At 34.6% G+C, this 16,838-nt stretch overlaps 1 protein-coding gene across 1 annotated transcript in view; it reads right to left on the bottom strand.

Moving 5' to 3' along the window:
* Positions 1 to 5,207: 5,207 nt before the first annotated feature.
* Positions 5,208 to 16,838, bottom strand: part of dennd4a (DENN/MADD domain containing 4A) — an 80,870-nt gene continuing 69,239 nt past the window's right edge. The window contains 9 exon segments of the mRNA XM_028448459.1: positions 5,208 to 5,918; positions 7,103 to 7,167; positions 7,270 to 7,432; positions 8,270 to 8,384; positions 9,222 to 9,513; positions 10,125 to 10,300; positions 10,388 to 10,479; positions 13,465 to 13,684; positions 14,765 to 15,504. Of these exon segments, the coding sequence (XP_028304260.1) occupies positions 5,782 to 5,918; positions 7,103 to 7,167; positions 7,270 to 7,432; positions 8,270 to 8,384; positions 9,222 to 9,513; positions 10,125 to 10,300; positions 10,388 to 10,479; positions 13,465 to 13,684; positions 14,765 to 15,504 (2,000 nt within the window). The 3' untranslated portion in view covers positions 5,208 to 5,781.

Raw genomic sequence — 16,838 nt, 5'->3', positions numbered from 1 at the left:
GAGGGATTCTGTGGCAGATCACCTCCGACTGTCTGTGGGTGGGTGGGTCGACGGGTGGGCTTGGAATAAAAATAACTCATAAAGCTGTCGAGTTGTGTTTTCCAACTTCAGTTATTTAAATGGTCTTTAAATTGAAATATACTGTGTGTATTAATTCTACATTAATTCAATAAATAAATAATATATATTTAAAGCTTCAATAAAAAAATGTGATTAATCACAAATAATATTTGAAATAAAACAATTGGAATACAAGGAACTCGTAAAGCTGTAGTGTTTTACAATTTCAGATGATGGTTATTTTTCTGTTTCATGTTGTTCTTTTTAGTCATACTTTGCTCTCTAAAAGTGACTAGTGCTAGCCAGAGGTGGAGAGAGTACTGATATATCTACTCAAGTAGAAGTACTGTTACTTGATTGATATTGTACACAAATACAAGTACAAGTAAATCATACAGAAAATACTCAAGTACAAGTAAAAAGCAGCTAAATTAAATAGTACACAAAGTAATAGTTACCAGTTACTTTCATCCCCCATGTTTATTTTTGGTAATAAATCTTGCCACCGTTCCCTTGCATACAGTAAACATATCATGTATAAACAGCATTTTTATTTCATTCTGTACATTATTCTGTAATTTTTTTGTATTTTTTATGTCATTTTGTGTTTCTAGGGGTCATTTAGTGTGTTTTCGTTGTCGTTTTGTGCAGTTTTTGGAGTCAATTGTGTATTTTTTTCTCTTTATTTTGTATATTTCTCATTTTGTATTTTTGAGTCATTTAGTGGATTTTCTTTCTGTCATTTTGTGTGTTTTTTGGAGTCATGTTGCTTGTATTGCAAGTACTTTGGAGCATTTTTGTTGTCAGATTCTTTGAGTAAATGTATATATTCAAGTACAAGTAAGTCATACATAAAATACTCAGGAACAAGTAAAAAGTAGCTCAATTAAATAGTACTCAAAGTAAAAGTTACTTTATAGTTACTTTCACCTCCCACATTTATTTTTTGTAATAAATTATCCATGGTTCCCTTGCATACAGTAAACATCTCATGTATAAACTTAAAAAGGAAGAGATGAAATCTTGCACAAATGGAACTTCATTTGTTTTCCACAAAGGCATCTGTATAAAACAAAAAGTTTGTCAAAATGTACTTTAAAAAATTTTATTTGAAAAATAACACCAATGAATTCATTTCAAAATAAAAGGCTCTAAGTATAGCTAAATTGATTAACTTTAAAACTGAGAAAATAACCTGCATTTAATGCTGTTTTGGCTCCATTCATTGCATTTAATCTGATTGGTCGACTATGATGTGAGGCATTTGATTGTTGTCTGGTCATTTCATTTTTTTTTGTAGTTTCACAATGTCTGTTGATCATTTTAAAACAAAAAATAAATAAATAATTTAAACATCTCATGTATACATTTAAAAAGGAAGAGACCCAATCTTGCACAATTGGAACTTAATCTATTTTCTACAAAGGAATCTGTATAAAATGAAAGTTTAGTCAAAATGTAAAATTATTTTCAAAATAAAACCACACCAATGAATTCAATTCACAATGAAAAAAATTCTAAGTACAGATACATTTATGAACTCTAAAACTGAGAATGCTGTTTTGGTTGTTTCGTTTTTTTGTCTGTTGATCATTTTAAAACAAAATAAATAATTATTTACTCAGTAACAGTTGGGTGTAGAACTGTAATAAATTACTTAACTTCTTTTAAAACGTACTTAAGTACAAGTAAAATTACTGATTTAGAAATATCCTCAAAAAAGCACAAGTACCCATAAAAGCAACTCAATTACATTAAAGTGAGTACTAATCCATTACTTTCACCTCTGCCAGTAGCATATATTTCACCTTAGCTAGATGTAGCACATATGCAGGGGCGGATCTAGAAAAAATTCAATGGGGTGGCAAGAGGGGGGCTGGACATCTTTTAGAGTTGGCAACATTTAGCATGCCAGACATATATAAAACATACTGAATTATAGGGCTGGGCATCGCCAGGTACCTCGCGATGCGATATATCGCAATGTTTTTTTTTGCCCGTTGGAAAATTAATCCACGATACATCACGATAACTGTCACTGAAGAAATTCAGAATGTATCTACTGCAACTGAATCCATTTCACAGGAATTACAAAACATTGTCAATCAATTTCACATGAATGACAGCCAAGTGTATACAGCACTGCACAGTGGCTCTTCTTAACACACACTGACCACAACTAGTCACATGTCCTTGTGTTATGTTTAAGTCTTTATGGGAAGACTGATACAAAAAATTGCTCCACCAAAATATTGTTAATGTTTGTGCAAATTGAATTTAAATCATTAAAAACAAAATGAATGCAGAAAATACTCGTTTCAGAGCTAGTATTGTCAACTTCTCTGTAAACATGGACACATATCAGTGCTGCTTAACAAGCACAATGATTACATCCTCTTCATTTCTGTAAGATTTACAAAGTAGCTTCACCATGTTTTCTTTGACAGACATTGATTTATAAACATGAACATCCTAGCCAATAGCTGTACACTGTTAATATTTACTGTCGTGGAGACAAACATCCACACGTAGAAAAACAGCTTCTGTCCATGTAGTTTTACTTAAATTACTACGGTTAATTAAAACAGTTGTTTTCACTGAAACACACTGTAACCAGATGGGGGAAAAGTGTCACTGGCATGTTGTTATTATTATTATTTTAACATTGACATGTTGATGATGCCACACTGTTATATAACTAAGTATAAAAACTTGCCCCCCCCCCGGCGCAAGAGCGACCGGCAGCCGTCACCGCGGGAGAGAGGCACCCCAATGGCACACAACCGATGCGGAGCAGCAAAATTAATAAAGGTGTTCGTTTTCCGTTTTTCGTTTTCTGTACTGAAGCAAAAGAGCTTGAATTACAAAAACAAGGCGTTTTCCGTTTTTTCATTTTGGTTTTGGAAACCAATATCAAATAATGAGTGTTTTTTTTTTGTTTTTCATGTTTTTGTTACATAATCAAAAACGAATGAACGAATGATACACGGATTTTCTCTGATGCATGCTCGGTAAAACGGGCGGAGCAAGTTCTCATCCGGGGATTTACAGCTGATTTGGTGAGAAGTGGACTTTGAATTGGAACAGGACTTGGGCAGCGCGTGATGACGTTTCACGAGTCCACGAGCACACAAGTCCGCACAAGTGCACAGATTGAGAAACAACCAAGCGGACTGCGGCCGAATAGCTCCGTGCTCGTGTGTACAAATTAGGGTGGCCAGGCTTTGTTGTGGGATCCGCCCCTGCACATATGATAAAAAATGACAAACATCAACTCCATTGACTTCACGTCTTTATTCACATTTGAAGGCAATCTATTGATCCAGTCTGGGAGGAGTAATGATTTCATTCCTTTCATGTAAAAATCATACAAATTTGTTTTACAAATGATAACTAATACTGCTCCAAGTAAAACATAGGGGTAAACAACACACTGAGATAACATGTTTTGTTCCTTGGTGTTTTGTTACATGGTGGGTGAAAAGTTAACAAACGTTGTGTGAGATTTGTGTTTATAGTGAGTCTTTAATGAGTGAATGACAATATAAACACAGTGATTATTATGACTATTCTAAGGGCAGGTCAAAGCTGTTATTGTTACTGTTTAGTGTTAGTAGTTTAAGACGATATCTACACCATATGTAGACAATAACATAGAATATTGTTTTAGTTTGTGCTCATTTCTAGATTCACTGATTTGTGTTTAGTTTGATTGTACAGTATGTTTTTTCCCTTGGTCACATGTAACAGAGATTTGTCTTTTCAGTTTACAAAAAAAAAAAAAAAAAAAAAAAGAGTAAATAAATCACCCAATGATTATTTACTTTTGGTACATTGTACATAAAAAATAAATTTACATTTGAAAATTCCCTTTATGGAACAAAACACAGTTTTATAAATTAAAATTCACATTTGTTGTGTGTCTAAGATGATGGTTGCTGCTCTGTTGGCTCCCCCAGGAGTTTACAAAGAGGGATTTAATGTTTTTTTTATTGACCAAATCTGAAATAAATACATAAATCTGTCATAAAATCATCATTTTTTCTTCCTGTGTGTGGCCTAAAGATTCATAAGAATCACATCAGCAACAAAGTGCCGATTAAAGTGGCTCAAATCACCAAATTTGCCAATGTTTTAGACATGTTAGATCTTACCGTCAAATCAAGATCTTTGATAAGGAACTGATCAGCAGCTGTGGTTACATCACTATTTTCTCAATCACAATTAAATTCCTCAGATTCAGATGATTACATTTTTTTTTTTAAAGAAAAACTGAATAAAGATTAAATATGAGAGTTTTGAAGTAGAAAAAGCTATTTAATTCAAGCAGTGAACAGTTCCCATAAATCATCTGCAGCTCATTTATTGGTGAAGCTCATCTAATGGCTGTGCTTAGCTTGTAGCTACTGCTTTAAAGTTAAATCCTTTTGCAGGAATGTCTTTAATCGTTCTGTAATTTCATTCACAGCAGCTCAACATCACCACATAGATGTAGTTACACGACATATTAAAGCTCCATGTAATACACTTTCTTACTGCTCATCAGGGTTGGGGTCAATCATAATTGTAATAGCGTAACTGACAATTAATTACAATTATGGTGTATTTACAATTGTAATTCTAAAAATCTGTTGCTGGAGTAATCTTAATTAAATAGTAATTTAATTCAGATAATTGACTTTGTAATTGTAATTGCCATGAAAATTCTCTAAAAAAATTGTCAATTATAATTTAATGCAAAACCGGGGAACCATGTTAGTTTTATGTACAGTTTATGTAGTTAACAAATATCAAAATATGTTTCATATCAAGCTTTCCCATATTTTACATTTCAAAACTATATAGTAAACTGACACAAAAAAGGCTCAGACGCCCACAACAAAAATATTAAAACCTATATTTTCATTGATTAGGAAGCCTCACATGGTAACCAATAGATAGGAAATAAATTAGATGAAAGATATTTGTTTTTAGTGTATTTTACAGCTGATTTAGGACCTGTTATCATTAGAGATGCTAACAGAAAGCTAACACAAGAGGAATGTGTTACAATTGTAATTGTAATTGAGAACATACCGATAGTTGTAATTGACTTTCTGAGGATAAAAAATAATTGTAATTTAATTGTAATTGGAAAAAATGCTGGTAATTGTAATTGTATTTGAATTGTAATTAGACATGGGTAATTGAAAACGTAACTGTAACTGAAAAATGTAATTGAACCCAACCCTGGTGCTCATACTGTTTTGCTCGAATGGTGTATCAGACTTCGCAGGCGATCCCGCCAAAATAAAAGTGTGATTTTAAGAGCATTATGTATTGTATGTGTATGTTTATTATGTAACAGAAACATGTACAAGCGGCCACTAAAGTGCTTTTAAAAACATGTGAATCGTACACTGAAGAACAGTCTCAACACGGTCACCAGGACCAATGGGGTTTATCACAACATCATCATCATCATCAACACTTACTGTTACAAACAGAGCTTCAACAATAACAAAGGCATAAAATAAAACTATATAACAATTGTACAAATATTTTACTAGAGCCAAAATGAAAATACAATTTCATTTGAATTTTTTTCGTATATATTTACAAACACTAGTCACATCATGGCTCTTTTCTCATGGCAGTTACTTTACATTAAGTCTGGTTGTGCTTTATTAGAGCCAGATGCTCCCAGTCAAGTGAGCTGGTCCCGAATCCGACAGAAGAAAACTACAAACCGGGCGCTCCAAAAGTCCTCCTACACTCCATGACCCCTGCCCCGGGGGGCCGGTCGCAGTTATGTGTCAGTTTGACCTGGTTTGGGGAGAGACGGTCGTACGCTAGCTTGTACTCACGGTCAAAAGCATCTGGAAATAAAAAGAAAAAGAAATACATCAACGCAACTTTTAATTCATTTTTATTAACCATTAAAAATCTCAAAATAGAAACAACAGCCAATAAACAGAGGGTTATAAAGTACTATAAAAAAATAAGTAAAGTAAAAGTAGGATACCTGAAAATGACTTTGGTAAAAGGTAAAGTCACCCATAGAAAACATACTTGAGTAAAAGTCTTAAAGTAGCTCAAATTAAAAGTATGAAAAGTATCTTGTGAAAAAATATACTCAAGTTTCAAAAGTAAAAGTAAACCACAAAGTTTTTATTTTTCTACATTAAAAAACCCCCATAAATAGAATAAATAACTTTAATTTAGATAACACTCAAGGCATTACACTGGCAAATATTGGGCATGACAAATCGTGAACGTTGTTAAACTGGCAAAAATAAGCTTGAAATATGGTGAAAAGAGGTTAAAAGTGATAATAATGGGTCAACGTATGTGACATTAGGTGAAAAAGTGGTGGAAAGGGTTTAGAAGTGCTGAAAATGTCTTGAAAGTAGAAAAAAAAAATTGTCTCAAATTGTTCCAAAGATATTCTTAGCTTCTTAAAGGCATGTGGAGACCCCGTCCCAGTGTCTCGCAACCCCAAATGGAAGAACTGTACTACTACACCTCTGCCAACAAAGGCCAGAAAAGTTAGTTTTGCATATTTTGGAGCTAAAAGATTTGATTGTAGCAGAACTAAAGTTTCATACTTACTGATATTAAGTCAGTGATTCTCAACGTGTGGTTTTTTATGTCTTAATTTTAATTATTATTCCCCCAGAAAACCTGAAAAAGGGGAAACCTTTTAACCCCTTTTTACCTTTTTCTTTGATTGTTTTCCAACTTACTTTGTCCTATTTTTGTCCCTTTTTGTTTTTTCAGATTTTAGCTTCTTTTTGCCAATAATATCCCTTTTTCCTAAATTTTGTCAATTTTTGCACATTCTTTTTGATGCTGATATCATTTTTTTTGTCAATTCTTTAACCATTTTTTTTTTTGCCACTTTCCATCCAAATAATAAGCTACCTTTTGCCCAATAAATAACACTTGTTTCCGTTTTGCACATTTTGCCCCTTTTCCACTATTGTTTGCGACATTTTGCTCATAATAACATATTTTGGACCTAAAAGTTTTGATTGTAGCAGGAATAAGGTTTCATACTTACTGATATTAACGTTGTTTTTTCCCAAAGCCACCAAAGCAAGGAACAACAGATCTCTGTAGAGGCTCCTTTTCAGAACAAAACAGAGTTATAAATGATTAGATATTAATTTTTCCGTGCATACGGAGGTAACTGTGTGAAATCACACACACACACACACGTCCTCTCACCTTTGTCTTTTAAAACCCAGCTCTGGGCCCAACTGACTGATAATCTGACTCATTGGATGATAGACGTCACTTTTTTTCATGTTCCTCACAAAACTCTGCAGGAGCTCCACAGTGAAGATCTGACCTTCCTCACACAGCCCGGAACGAACCAAAGAGTTAGCACCTGCAAAGCACAGATCATTGTACGGTGGCTCAGAAGTGCCAAACACTTTTACAAATGACACAAACAAATTTACTATTTTGAAAACAAATTCGCAATTTTGAACAAAACAAATTTAAAAATGCCACAAAAAATTTAGGATTTTGAAAACAATGTTACAATTTTAAGAAACAAATACACATAATTAGCTAAAAAAAAAAAATACAAATAACAAAACACACAAATTCCACAACACATTTATAATTTTGAAAACAAATTCACAATTTAGAAAAAATTTTTACAATTTTGAAAACAAATGTACAATTTTGAAAACAAATACACACCATTAGCTAAAAAAATTTACAATAGCCAAACACTTTTACAAAAACCACCACAAATGTATAAAAAGAAAAACAAATTTAACAATGCCACAAAAAAATTACAATTTTGAAAACAAATACACATAATTATCTAAAAAAATAAATAAATACAAATAGCAAAACACTTTCACAAATTCCACAACAAATTTACAATTTTGAAAACAAATGTACATAATTAGCTAAAGAAATAAATCACAATTTTACAATTTACAAATACCACAACAAACTATCAATTTTGAAAATAAATACACATGTCAAATGTCTGGCTGTGATTGGCTGGATCACAATTCAATCAATCTAACTGGATTAATACATTTCTAACAATAAATCACTCTGTAAAAAGTGAGGGGGATGAATTTTTCTGTTTATGAAAGTGTGGGTGTCACATCCCCCACAGGACAGACGCGTCTGCATCTATGTATAAATACTGGACTTCAGAATACTAACTGTGAAAGGATTTTCCTCATTGAGTGAAACTTACAGTGTGTGTTCCACAGGACGTAGCATGGCTGAACTTTGTCTTGGTGTAACTTCAGGTTGTCCCACATCGTCCTCACAAGAACCTGCTTACTGTCCTCACATGAACTCGTCTGTGTCTACAATAGACAAAATACACATGAAAATACAGACGATGAGGAGAATCTCGAAATAACCAATTTGATGATAGATGATGTAATTACATATTCATTAACACAACTGACATACAAAAATCAAATATATTATTTGAAGTTTCAATAAAATGTTGAAGGAAAAAAACTGTTTAATTGGCCTTAAAAGGTATACTTTACAAACCAGGGGTGGACTAGTCATCTGGGACGGTCCGGTCAGCTACGTTTTGTTTTTTTTCTTACGAGCGAGTGGAGGCAGACATGGTAACAAGTGGCCAAAAATGGTTCAAAAGTGGCAAAAATGTGACAAGAAAAAAGTGTTATGGGACTAAAATGGACCAAAAGCAGTCACGAGTGGCCAAAAAATGGGCAAATAAAGAGGAACCAGGTGGAATATAATTGCAAAGAGTAGCTTAAATGGGCAAAATGTGCCAAACAATAGTGATAAAGGGCAAAAATTTGGAGAAATGCGATATTTATTGGGCAAAAGTTAGCTTATTTGAATGAAAAGTGGCCAAAACATTTAAAGAAAGGACAAAAATTGGATAAAAGTGTCAAAAAAAAAGGGGTATTTATTGAAAAAAGGAAGCTAAAGTCTGGAAAATGTGTCAGAACTTTCTGAAAAGGGGCTAAAATGGGACAAAGGAAAAAGGTAAAAATGGGTTAAAAAAGTTTGAGGTTTTCTGGGGGTATAATAAATAAAATTAAGACAAAGACAAACCGTGCTAATAACATTTTGTTATATTATTATATTATATGAGTTAAGCTCCACATGCACTGCTATGTATATGTATATATATATATTTCTGTGTATTGTATATTAACCTGGACGCTGTGACTGCAGTGATGTGAAGCCAAAATAAGAGCAGGCAGGTTACTGGGAAGCTCCAAACGCCTGAAATACCAAACCAGGTTCCAGAAAACAATGGGGTGTTGGTCAACGACGCTGGGGGAGGAGAGGGCCTGGTCCCCCTCGTTCACCAACAGACTCTCCAGCTCCTTCCACAGGACCAGAGGACTCAGGTAGGGCACCGTCACAGGAGGAGATGAGTCGTCCTGGGGATTGAGCGTCTCAGACGTGACCTCGTCTTTAACAGGATTAACGTTCTTAGAGGAGCTGGAGGACGACACAGAGAATCTGGTTAAAGGGGCCACGAGATTATAAGGTCACGTCTCCAGTGTAGGTGCACGTGTGATGATGGCAGGCCATCCATTAACCCTCATATTATCCTTAGGGTCAATTTGACCCCATTCATTGTTCATCACTCAAAAAATAAATAGTCATAATACTTTATGATGGTGGCGCTAGAGAACAGGTCAATGTTTCATTATCATTATTTTTTTTAAACTAGATTTATATTTAAGGAGGTGAAAGTATATAATACGGTTGTTTGAGATTGTTTGTGGTGTTTTAATTTGAAAAAATTACAAAAAGAATATAATTATAATAATATAATAATATATATAATAATTTTATTCAGTGCCATAATGTGCCTGCAAATCATATTAACACACACGCACACATATGTTTATATTCTTCTGTATTTGTTTATATTGTTTCTTAAATTGTTAATATTTACAAAAAATATGAATATTTAGATACAGGTAATAAATTGAAGTAAACGCACATGCAAACCATGTGACAAATACTGTTAGTATTGTCAACACAAATAATCCTTTCTCTCTTGTGATGATGTGTGTGTGTGTGTGTGTGTGTGTGTGTGTTACCTCGTCTTTGGCCTCAGATCTTTGATTTCTACGCTGAGGAAAGGCACGAAGGCCGTGCCACAGAAAGGACAAGTGCTGTTGAGGTTTGAGTCGTTTGCTGTCCATCCTGCCATTATCTCTTCATCGTAAACCAGACAGTCACACGTCTTACAAAGTGAGCAGCTCCAAATCAGCACCTGCAGCACAAAGCATGGTTCATTATTGTGAGGGTGCAGACTAGAATGTCAGCTGAGCTCAGGGATTGGAGGGGTGCACTGCCTTACCTCCATCATGTAACTTGGAGAAGGTTGGAAACGGCCGTTGTCTGGGGAATACTCCAATGTGTGAGAACCTTTAGATGGAAACGCTAAACCACCTTAACACAACAGGAGGATTATATCATTATTATATACATTTTACACAATTAGACAAAATGATGCTTCATTGTTCTATGAATCTGTGATAACCACATTTATTTATTCATCTAAATAATATCCACTGTTAACCTGGAAGTGTATTTATAAGGTCATCTTAAAGACCTGTTTTAATCAGAAATAAAATGGGTGAAAAGTGACTAAAAATGGTGAAAAAGGTGGTGAAATAGGATTTTAAAAACCACAGAAATTGGTTAAAAGTTGCAAATCAGAGCGGCCAAAAACGGACAGAATAAGTAGTAAAAAGGGTTCAAAGTGTCAATATAGGAACAAATAGTTTAAACTGGCAAATAATGGGCATGACCAAAATTAAGCATGAAATATAGTGAAAAGAGGTTAAAAGTGACAATAAAGGGTCAACATACGTGACATTATGTGGGAAAAGTGGTGGAAAGGGTTTAAAAATGTGCAGAAAAGGCATTGAAATGTGATGGAGAAGTGGCAGAAATGAGAGTAATGTAGCAAAAATACATTAAAAGGAGGAAAAATATGGCAAGAAAAAGTGATAAGAATAATATCCACTGTTATCCAGGAAGTTATTTGGGCCATAGTATATAATCATCTTAAAGATGTAAATCCTTTTATTCAGAAATAAAATGGGTTAAAAGTGACCAAACATGGTGGAAAAGGTGGTGAAATGGGATTTTAAATACAGCAGAAATTGGTTAAAAGTTGTAAATTAGAGTGGGCAAAAACAGACAGAAAAAGTGGTGAAAAAGGGTTCAAAGTGTCAATATTGGAACAATTAGTTTAAAATGACAACTAATGGGCATGAAATATGGTGAAAAGAGGTTAAAAGTGACAATAATGGGTCAATATTTGTGATATTAGGTGGAAAAGTGGTGGAAAAAGTTCCAAAAATGTCTTGAAAGTTGAAAAAATGTGCAGAAAAGGCATTGAAATTTGATGGATAAGTGGCAGAAATGAGAGTAATGTAGCAAAAATGCATTAAAAGGAGCAAAAATATGGCAAGAAAAAGTGATGAAAATAGGTTAAAATATGGTAAGTTTGGTGTAGTTGCAGAAAAAGGGTAAAAACAAGCAAAAATTGGCTCAAACTCTTAACAACTAAAAAAATGTGTTTCTTGAAGGCATCTGGCGACCCCGTCCCAGCGTTTCGCGACCCAAATTGTGGTCCTGACCCCAAGGTTGGGAACCCCTGAATTAGAGACACACATTTGAAATGCAGAAAACAGGACCCTCCTAAACACAGTCTTCATTGTGTTTGTGTCTCTCATCTGTATCTGAAGTGAATATTCATGTGTCTATGTTTAGAACACGACCTGTAGATGAGAATCATCCGGAATGCTCACTGACCCAGTTTGAAACAAAACAACACCAAAGTCTTTCCATCACCGAGGCCTGAGCAGCTTCTAAATTTAGATCATTAAGACGTTATGCATTTGTTCAAAACTGAGCAACTCTTCAGTTACAACACTAAAATCAATAAAAGGGACTCGTGATCAAAGAGCTAAACCAGTAATCCCTTCCTCCTGACCTCCCAAAGACGAGCATGCAATCATAACCCTCCTATTATCCTTAGGGTCAATTTGACCCCATTCAATGTTTATCAATTAGAAAAAAAAAATAGTTGACTTTTTTTGTTTTTTTTTTGCTTTATATTTCATGACATTTCATAATTTGATGGGTACGTACAACTAATGATAAAACTATGGTGATATTTTTTCAATGTGTTGAACACATGTTCATCTGGGGTCAATTTGACCACCACAATATTCTCATTATAACTTTGAACATTTGGATGAAAACTATTCAACATAAATTAATTCTACGTTTGTCCTGATGGTGGCGCTAGAGAACAGGTCAAGGTTTCATTATTTACGGAGTTATTTATGGATTCAACAAATAAAACAAAGTGCCTGACACAAAAACTTGGTCAACAATTTTCTGAAATTAATATATTATTTATATCCCAGAGGTTAAATGTGTTAGTAATATGTGAGAGGAGGACAGTCTGAATATACAGGTATGAGTATTAATCAGAGGTGAAAGTAACAGATTACAAGTATTCACATTACTGTGATTGAATTGCTTTTATACAGTAGTTCTTTTTTTGAGTTCATTTCTAAATCAGTCATTTTACTTGTACTTAAGTACATTTTTAAACAAGTAAAGCAATTCACTACATTTCTAAACCCAACCGTCACTAAGCAAATTATGTTTTTGTTTGTTTTAAAATGAATATTGTGAAATTACAAAAAAATTAAATGACCAAACAATCAAATGCATCACATCATAGCCGACCAATCAGATTAGACGTAATGCATCACATCATAGCTGACCAATCAGATTAGACGTAATGCATCACATCATAGCCGACCAATCAGATTAGACGTAATGCATCACATCATAGCCGACCAATCAGATTAAACGTAAAACAGCTTTAAATGCCCGATATTTTCTCAGTTTTAGAGTTCATAAATGTTGATATACTTAGAGCCTGAGAATTTTTTTAATTAGAATTTAATTCATTGGTGTTATTTTATTTTTTTAAATTGTACATTTTGAGAAACCTTTTATTTTAAAACAGATGCCTTTATGGAAAATAAATTAAGTTCCTTTTTTTTTTTTTTTTTACTTAATGAAGTTCCTTTTTAAGTTTATACATGAGATGTTACTGTATACGAGGGAACCGTGGCAATATTTATTACCACAAATAAACATGGGAGATAAAGTAACTAGTAACTTTTACTTTGAGTACCATTTCATTAAACTACTTTTTACTTGTACTTGAGTATTTTATGTTTGACCTACTTTTACTTGTAATTGAGTACAGTTTCAATCAAGCAACAGTACTTCTACTTGAGTAGATACATCAGTACTTTTTAGTGTATCCATCATTGGATGTCACAGATCGCTGACTAATATAACAGAAAAGACGTGTCTGTGTGTGTGAGGGGTACGTACCAGAGAAGGAGTTGTGTCTGAACACTCCTTTGGGGGTCTGGGGGCTGCTCATGTGGGTATAAGAAGCAGCAGCAGGGCTCCTTTTTATTCGGGACGTGTTTCCGTGCTGTGGGGATGTAAAAGCGTCCAGGTCCAGACACGAGTCGCTATCCAGCAGTGAGGAGACGTCCAGCTCTGCTGAGGTCAGCGACGAGATGCTCATGCGGTCGTAGTTTGAATCCTGCCAGAACAAAGAGTGAGTGAGCAGCATTTTTTCCCAACTGCAATTAAAATTACAACCATAATTATTTTTCCCCTGAAAGTCAAATACGTTCTGAATTACATAAGTTGAGATTCAATTATTCACAATTACCGAGCCGGAAATAAACAACCCCATAAAACTCAACCTTCCTCTTATAATAACTTTCCCTTATGATGGTTTCAGCTGTAAAATACACAAAAAAATATCATCTATTATCAAATTTGTTTTCATGTCTTGTTAACCTTGTAAGTAGGGATGGGCGATATGGGCCAAAACTCATATCTCGATATTTTTTCTCAAATTTGGCAATATATACAACATAAATCTTGATAGTTTTAATTAAAATAAAGTCTGACCAGAAAGACAATTCAGGGTTGAAATCGCTGATACAAAATGCCACACAGGCACATTTATTAACAGCTGCATCACATGTACCACTTTGAGCTTTTTGTGTTGTTCTGAGATGTAGAGAAAGCAGCGACTCCTAAAAAACAGGTATTTTGATACAAAATAAGCTACAAAAATATGTATATCGATATAGGCAATATTGTAAATTTCTATATCTCCAAAATAGAAAACTCGATATATCTCGAATCGCGATATATCTTCCCAGTCCTACTTGTTAGGCTTCTTTATCAATGAAATGACATTTTTTTGTATTTTGGTTTGGGCGTCTGAGCATTTTTTCTGTCAGAATATCCATTGATTACATTTTTTTTAAAAATGGTAAAATATTCCTCAAGGTAGTGGGAAAACGTTTTATGAAACAAATATTAATCATTGTTAACTACAAATATGTAAGCTATAGAACTATAACATTGTTCTGCAGGTTAATTTAATTACAAATGGTTTTTTTTAATAGAATTTCCATGACGATTACAATTACAAGATCAATTATTTGAATGTAATTACAATGAAATTATGATTACAACAGCAACAAAATATTACATATACATATTACAACATATTTTTTAAATTCCAATTATCGTCATAATTGTAATACATTTTCAATACATTACATTTATAATTGATCTAAACCCTGACTGTGACAATACTAACCTGAGTTAATGACGTCTGAGACGATAAACGGGAATAGAGGCGACTTGCTTTCTCGGCCACGCCCTTCCCTGCTGATAGGACGCTGATCTTGAAGATGTCTAGAGACGGGGTGAACAGTGAATCCATGGAAAACGATGAGGTGGAGGGAGTGGGTGAAGATGGAGAAACTAATAAAGCTGGTCTGTCTTTGTCTTTATTGCAGACACCCAGAGGCAGGGAGGGGGACGGCCTCAGACGCTCCTTGGGTTTGAGGGCCAGAGGGAGGTGGCTGTTGGAGCGGCACAGGGCCCAGGGTAGAGGGGAGGATGGGGTGTGATGGGACTGGAACAAAGGGCTGGACGGCTGCTGTGGATCCATAGTGGGCGTGTCCAGAGGGCTTATGTGCGTTTCAATCTCCTCTGCCGTGGACATGCTGCGGTTCTCCTGTTCACTATCCTGATTGTTCTCCGTTGCCATGAGTGACAGTGGATCACATCCCGTCTCTATACCTGTCCTGATCACTGTCCCAGTGTTAGAGCAGACACTTTCAGCTTTCTGTTTATCACTGTCCATGTCCTCCTCCTGCACCCCATGCAGTCTGTCAGCAGAGAGGTGATGCTGACTGACGGGACACTGGACAGGGACACTAAGCTTCGGGGCTCCTGACCATCCAGACAAGTCCAGAGATTTTGGTCTCTCTGACTTTGTTAAACAGTGAATAGTGTCACTAGCTGTGCTGGAGGCCAATCTGCTGCTGCTGCCTGGAAGTAAACACATTACAAAACATTTAGTTGAGAGACGTGCAGTTTGGTTTTTGCACAGTAAAATCGTTCCTTTATTGTGTTGATGACCTGAAAGCTGTTCTGTTTGGCTACAGAGCTGTGTTTCACACTCTCCCCTGCTTTTCACTCTTTGATGTAAACCAGGGGTCATCAACCTTTCTGAAACTGTGAGCTACTTCATAGGTACTGCATAGTCCTAAAGGCTACTAGTTTAAAAAGCATTTCTTAAACACTTAAAACGTCCTCGGTTTCACTTTAATTAGAGGGTAAAATTATAAGGAAAGCTAGCAGTAACTTAAAAAAAGGTAGGATATTAAGTTTAAGTTTTAACTTGCGACAATTTATACCTCCTAATTTATGCAATTGTTTCATTTTCATGATCTTTAATAGAAAATGATAATCTTCCTTTTTTTACTAGCTAATAACAAACAACTAATCACATAAAATGAGACATTTATAAAATTTAACAATGATGTCATATTGAAGATCTACCTTTTGTTTTTAAAATTATATATATATATATATATATATATATATATATATATATATATATATGTATATTACATAACATATCACAACCCATATACCAAATGTGCAACACTTAAAAACATTTGTCACAATGTTTCACTGAAAATAAACACGTAAAGATGGTAATTTAATACTAAAACTGGCCGATAACGATATGGATATGATATCAGCATGAATCATACATACTTTTATTACTTATTTTGTAGTGTGGAATGTTAGAAAAGGCTTTGTCATGTGATGTTACTCAAACAGAGAACAATAGTCAGCAACAGTAGGTATGAGGAAAACCGACCCATTCATTATTAATCAATTGGTTACATACATTTTAACCTTCAACATAATATCTACAGTATTCTACAATTGAATAAATAATGTAATATATATCGTAGATTTTAGATGCAGTCCGATAAAATCGATTTTCGTTTTCTGGCTGATATCGGATAGGGACACCCCTACTACTAAGTATTACATACATCTCTCATATGTATTTATCTTTGTGAGTTTGAAACCTAGAAAGTAAATCAGATTTTAGATGGAGCTCATTGGTGGCTAGAGCTCCTGAGGGCCCCTCACATGGTCCATGTGGGCTACCTGGTGCCCGCGGGCACTATGTTGGTGATCCCTGCTCAACGGAAAGCTTGATACATGCTACAATCAGGTGTGTTGGACCAGGGTAGTATCTAAAATATGTGGGGTATGGGCTCATCAGCACTAGACTTGAGGACCCTGGATTTAAGATATTCTATTCTCCCTCCTTTGCAGGAATCCTCCAAATAAAGCCAAAG

This window comes from Gouania willdenowi, chromosome 6 (genome assembly GCF_900634775.1).
Source record: "Gouania willdenowi chromosome 6, fGouWil2.1, whole genome shotgun sequence".
In the NCBI taxonomy this organism is placed as follows: Eukaryota; Metazoa; Chordata; class Actinopteri; order Blenniiformes; family Gobiesocidae; genus Gouania; species Gouania willdenowi.
The sequence above is the reverse complement of the archived record's forward strand: the minus strand, read 5'-3'. Positions and strand labels throughout refer to the sequence as shown.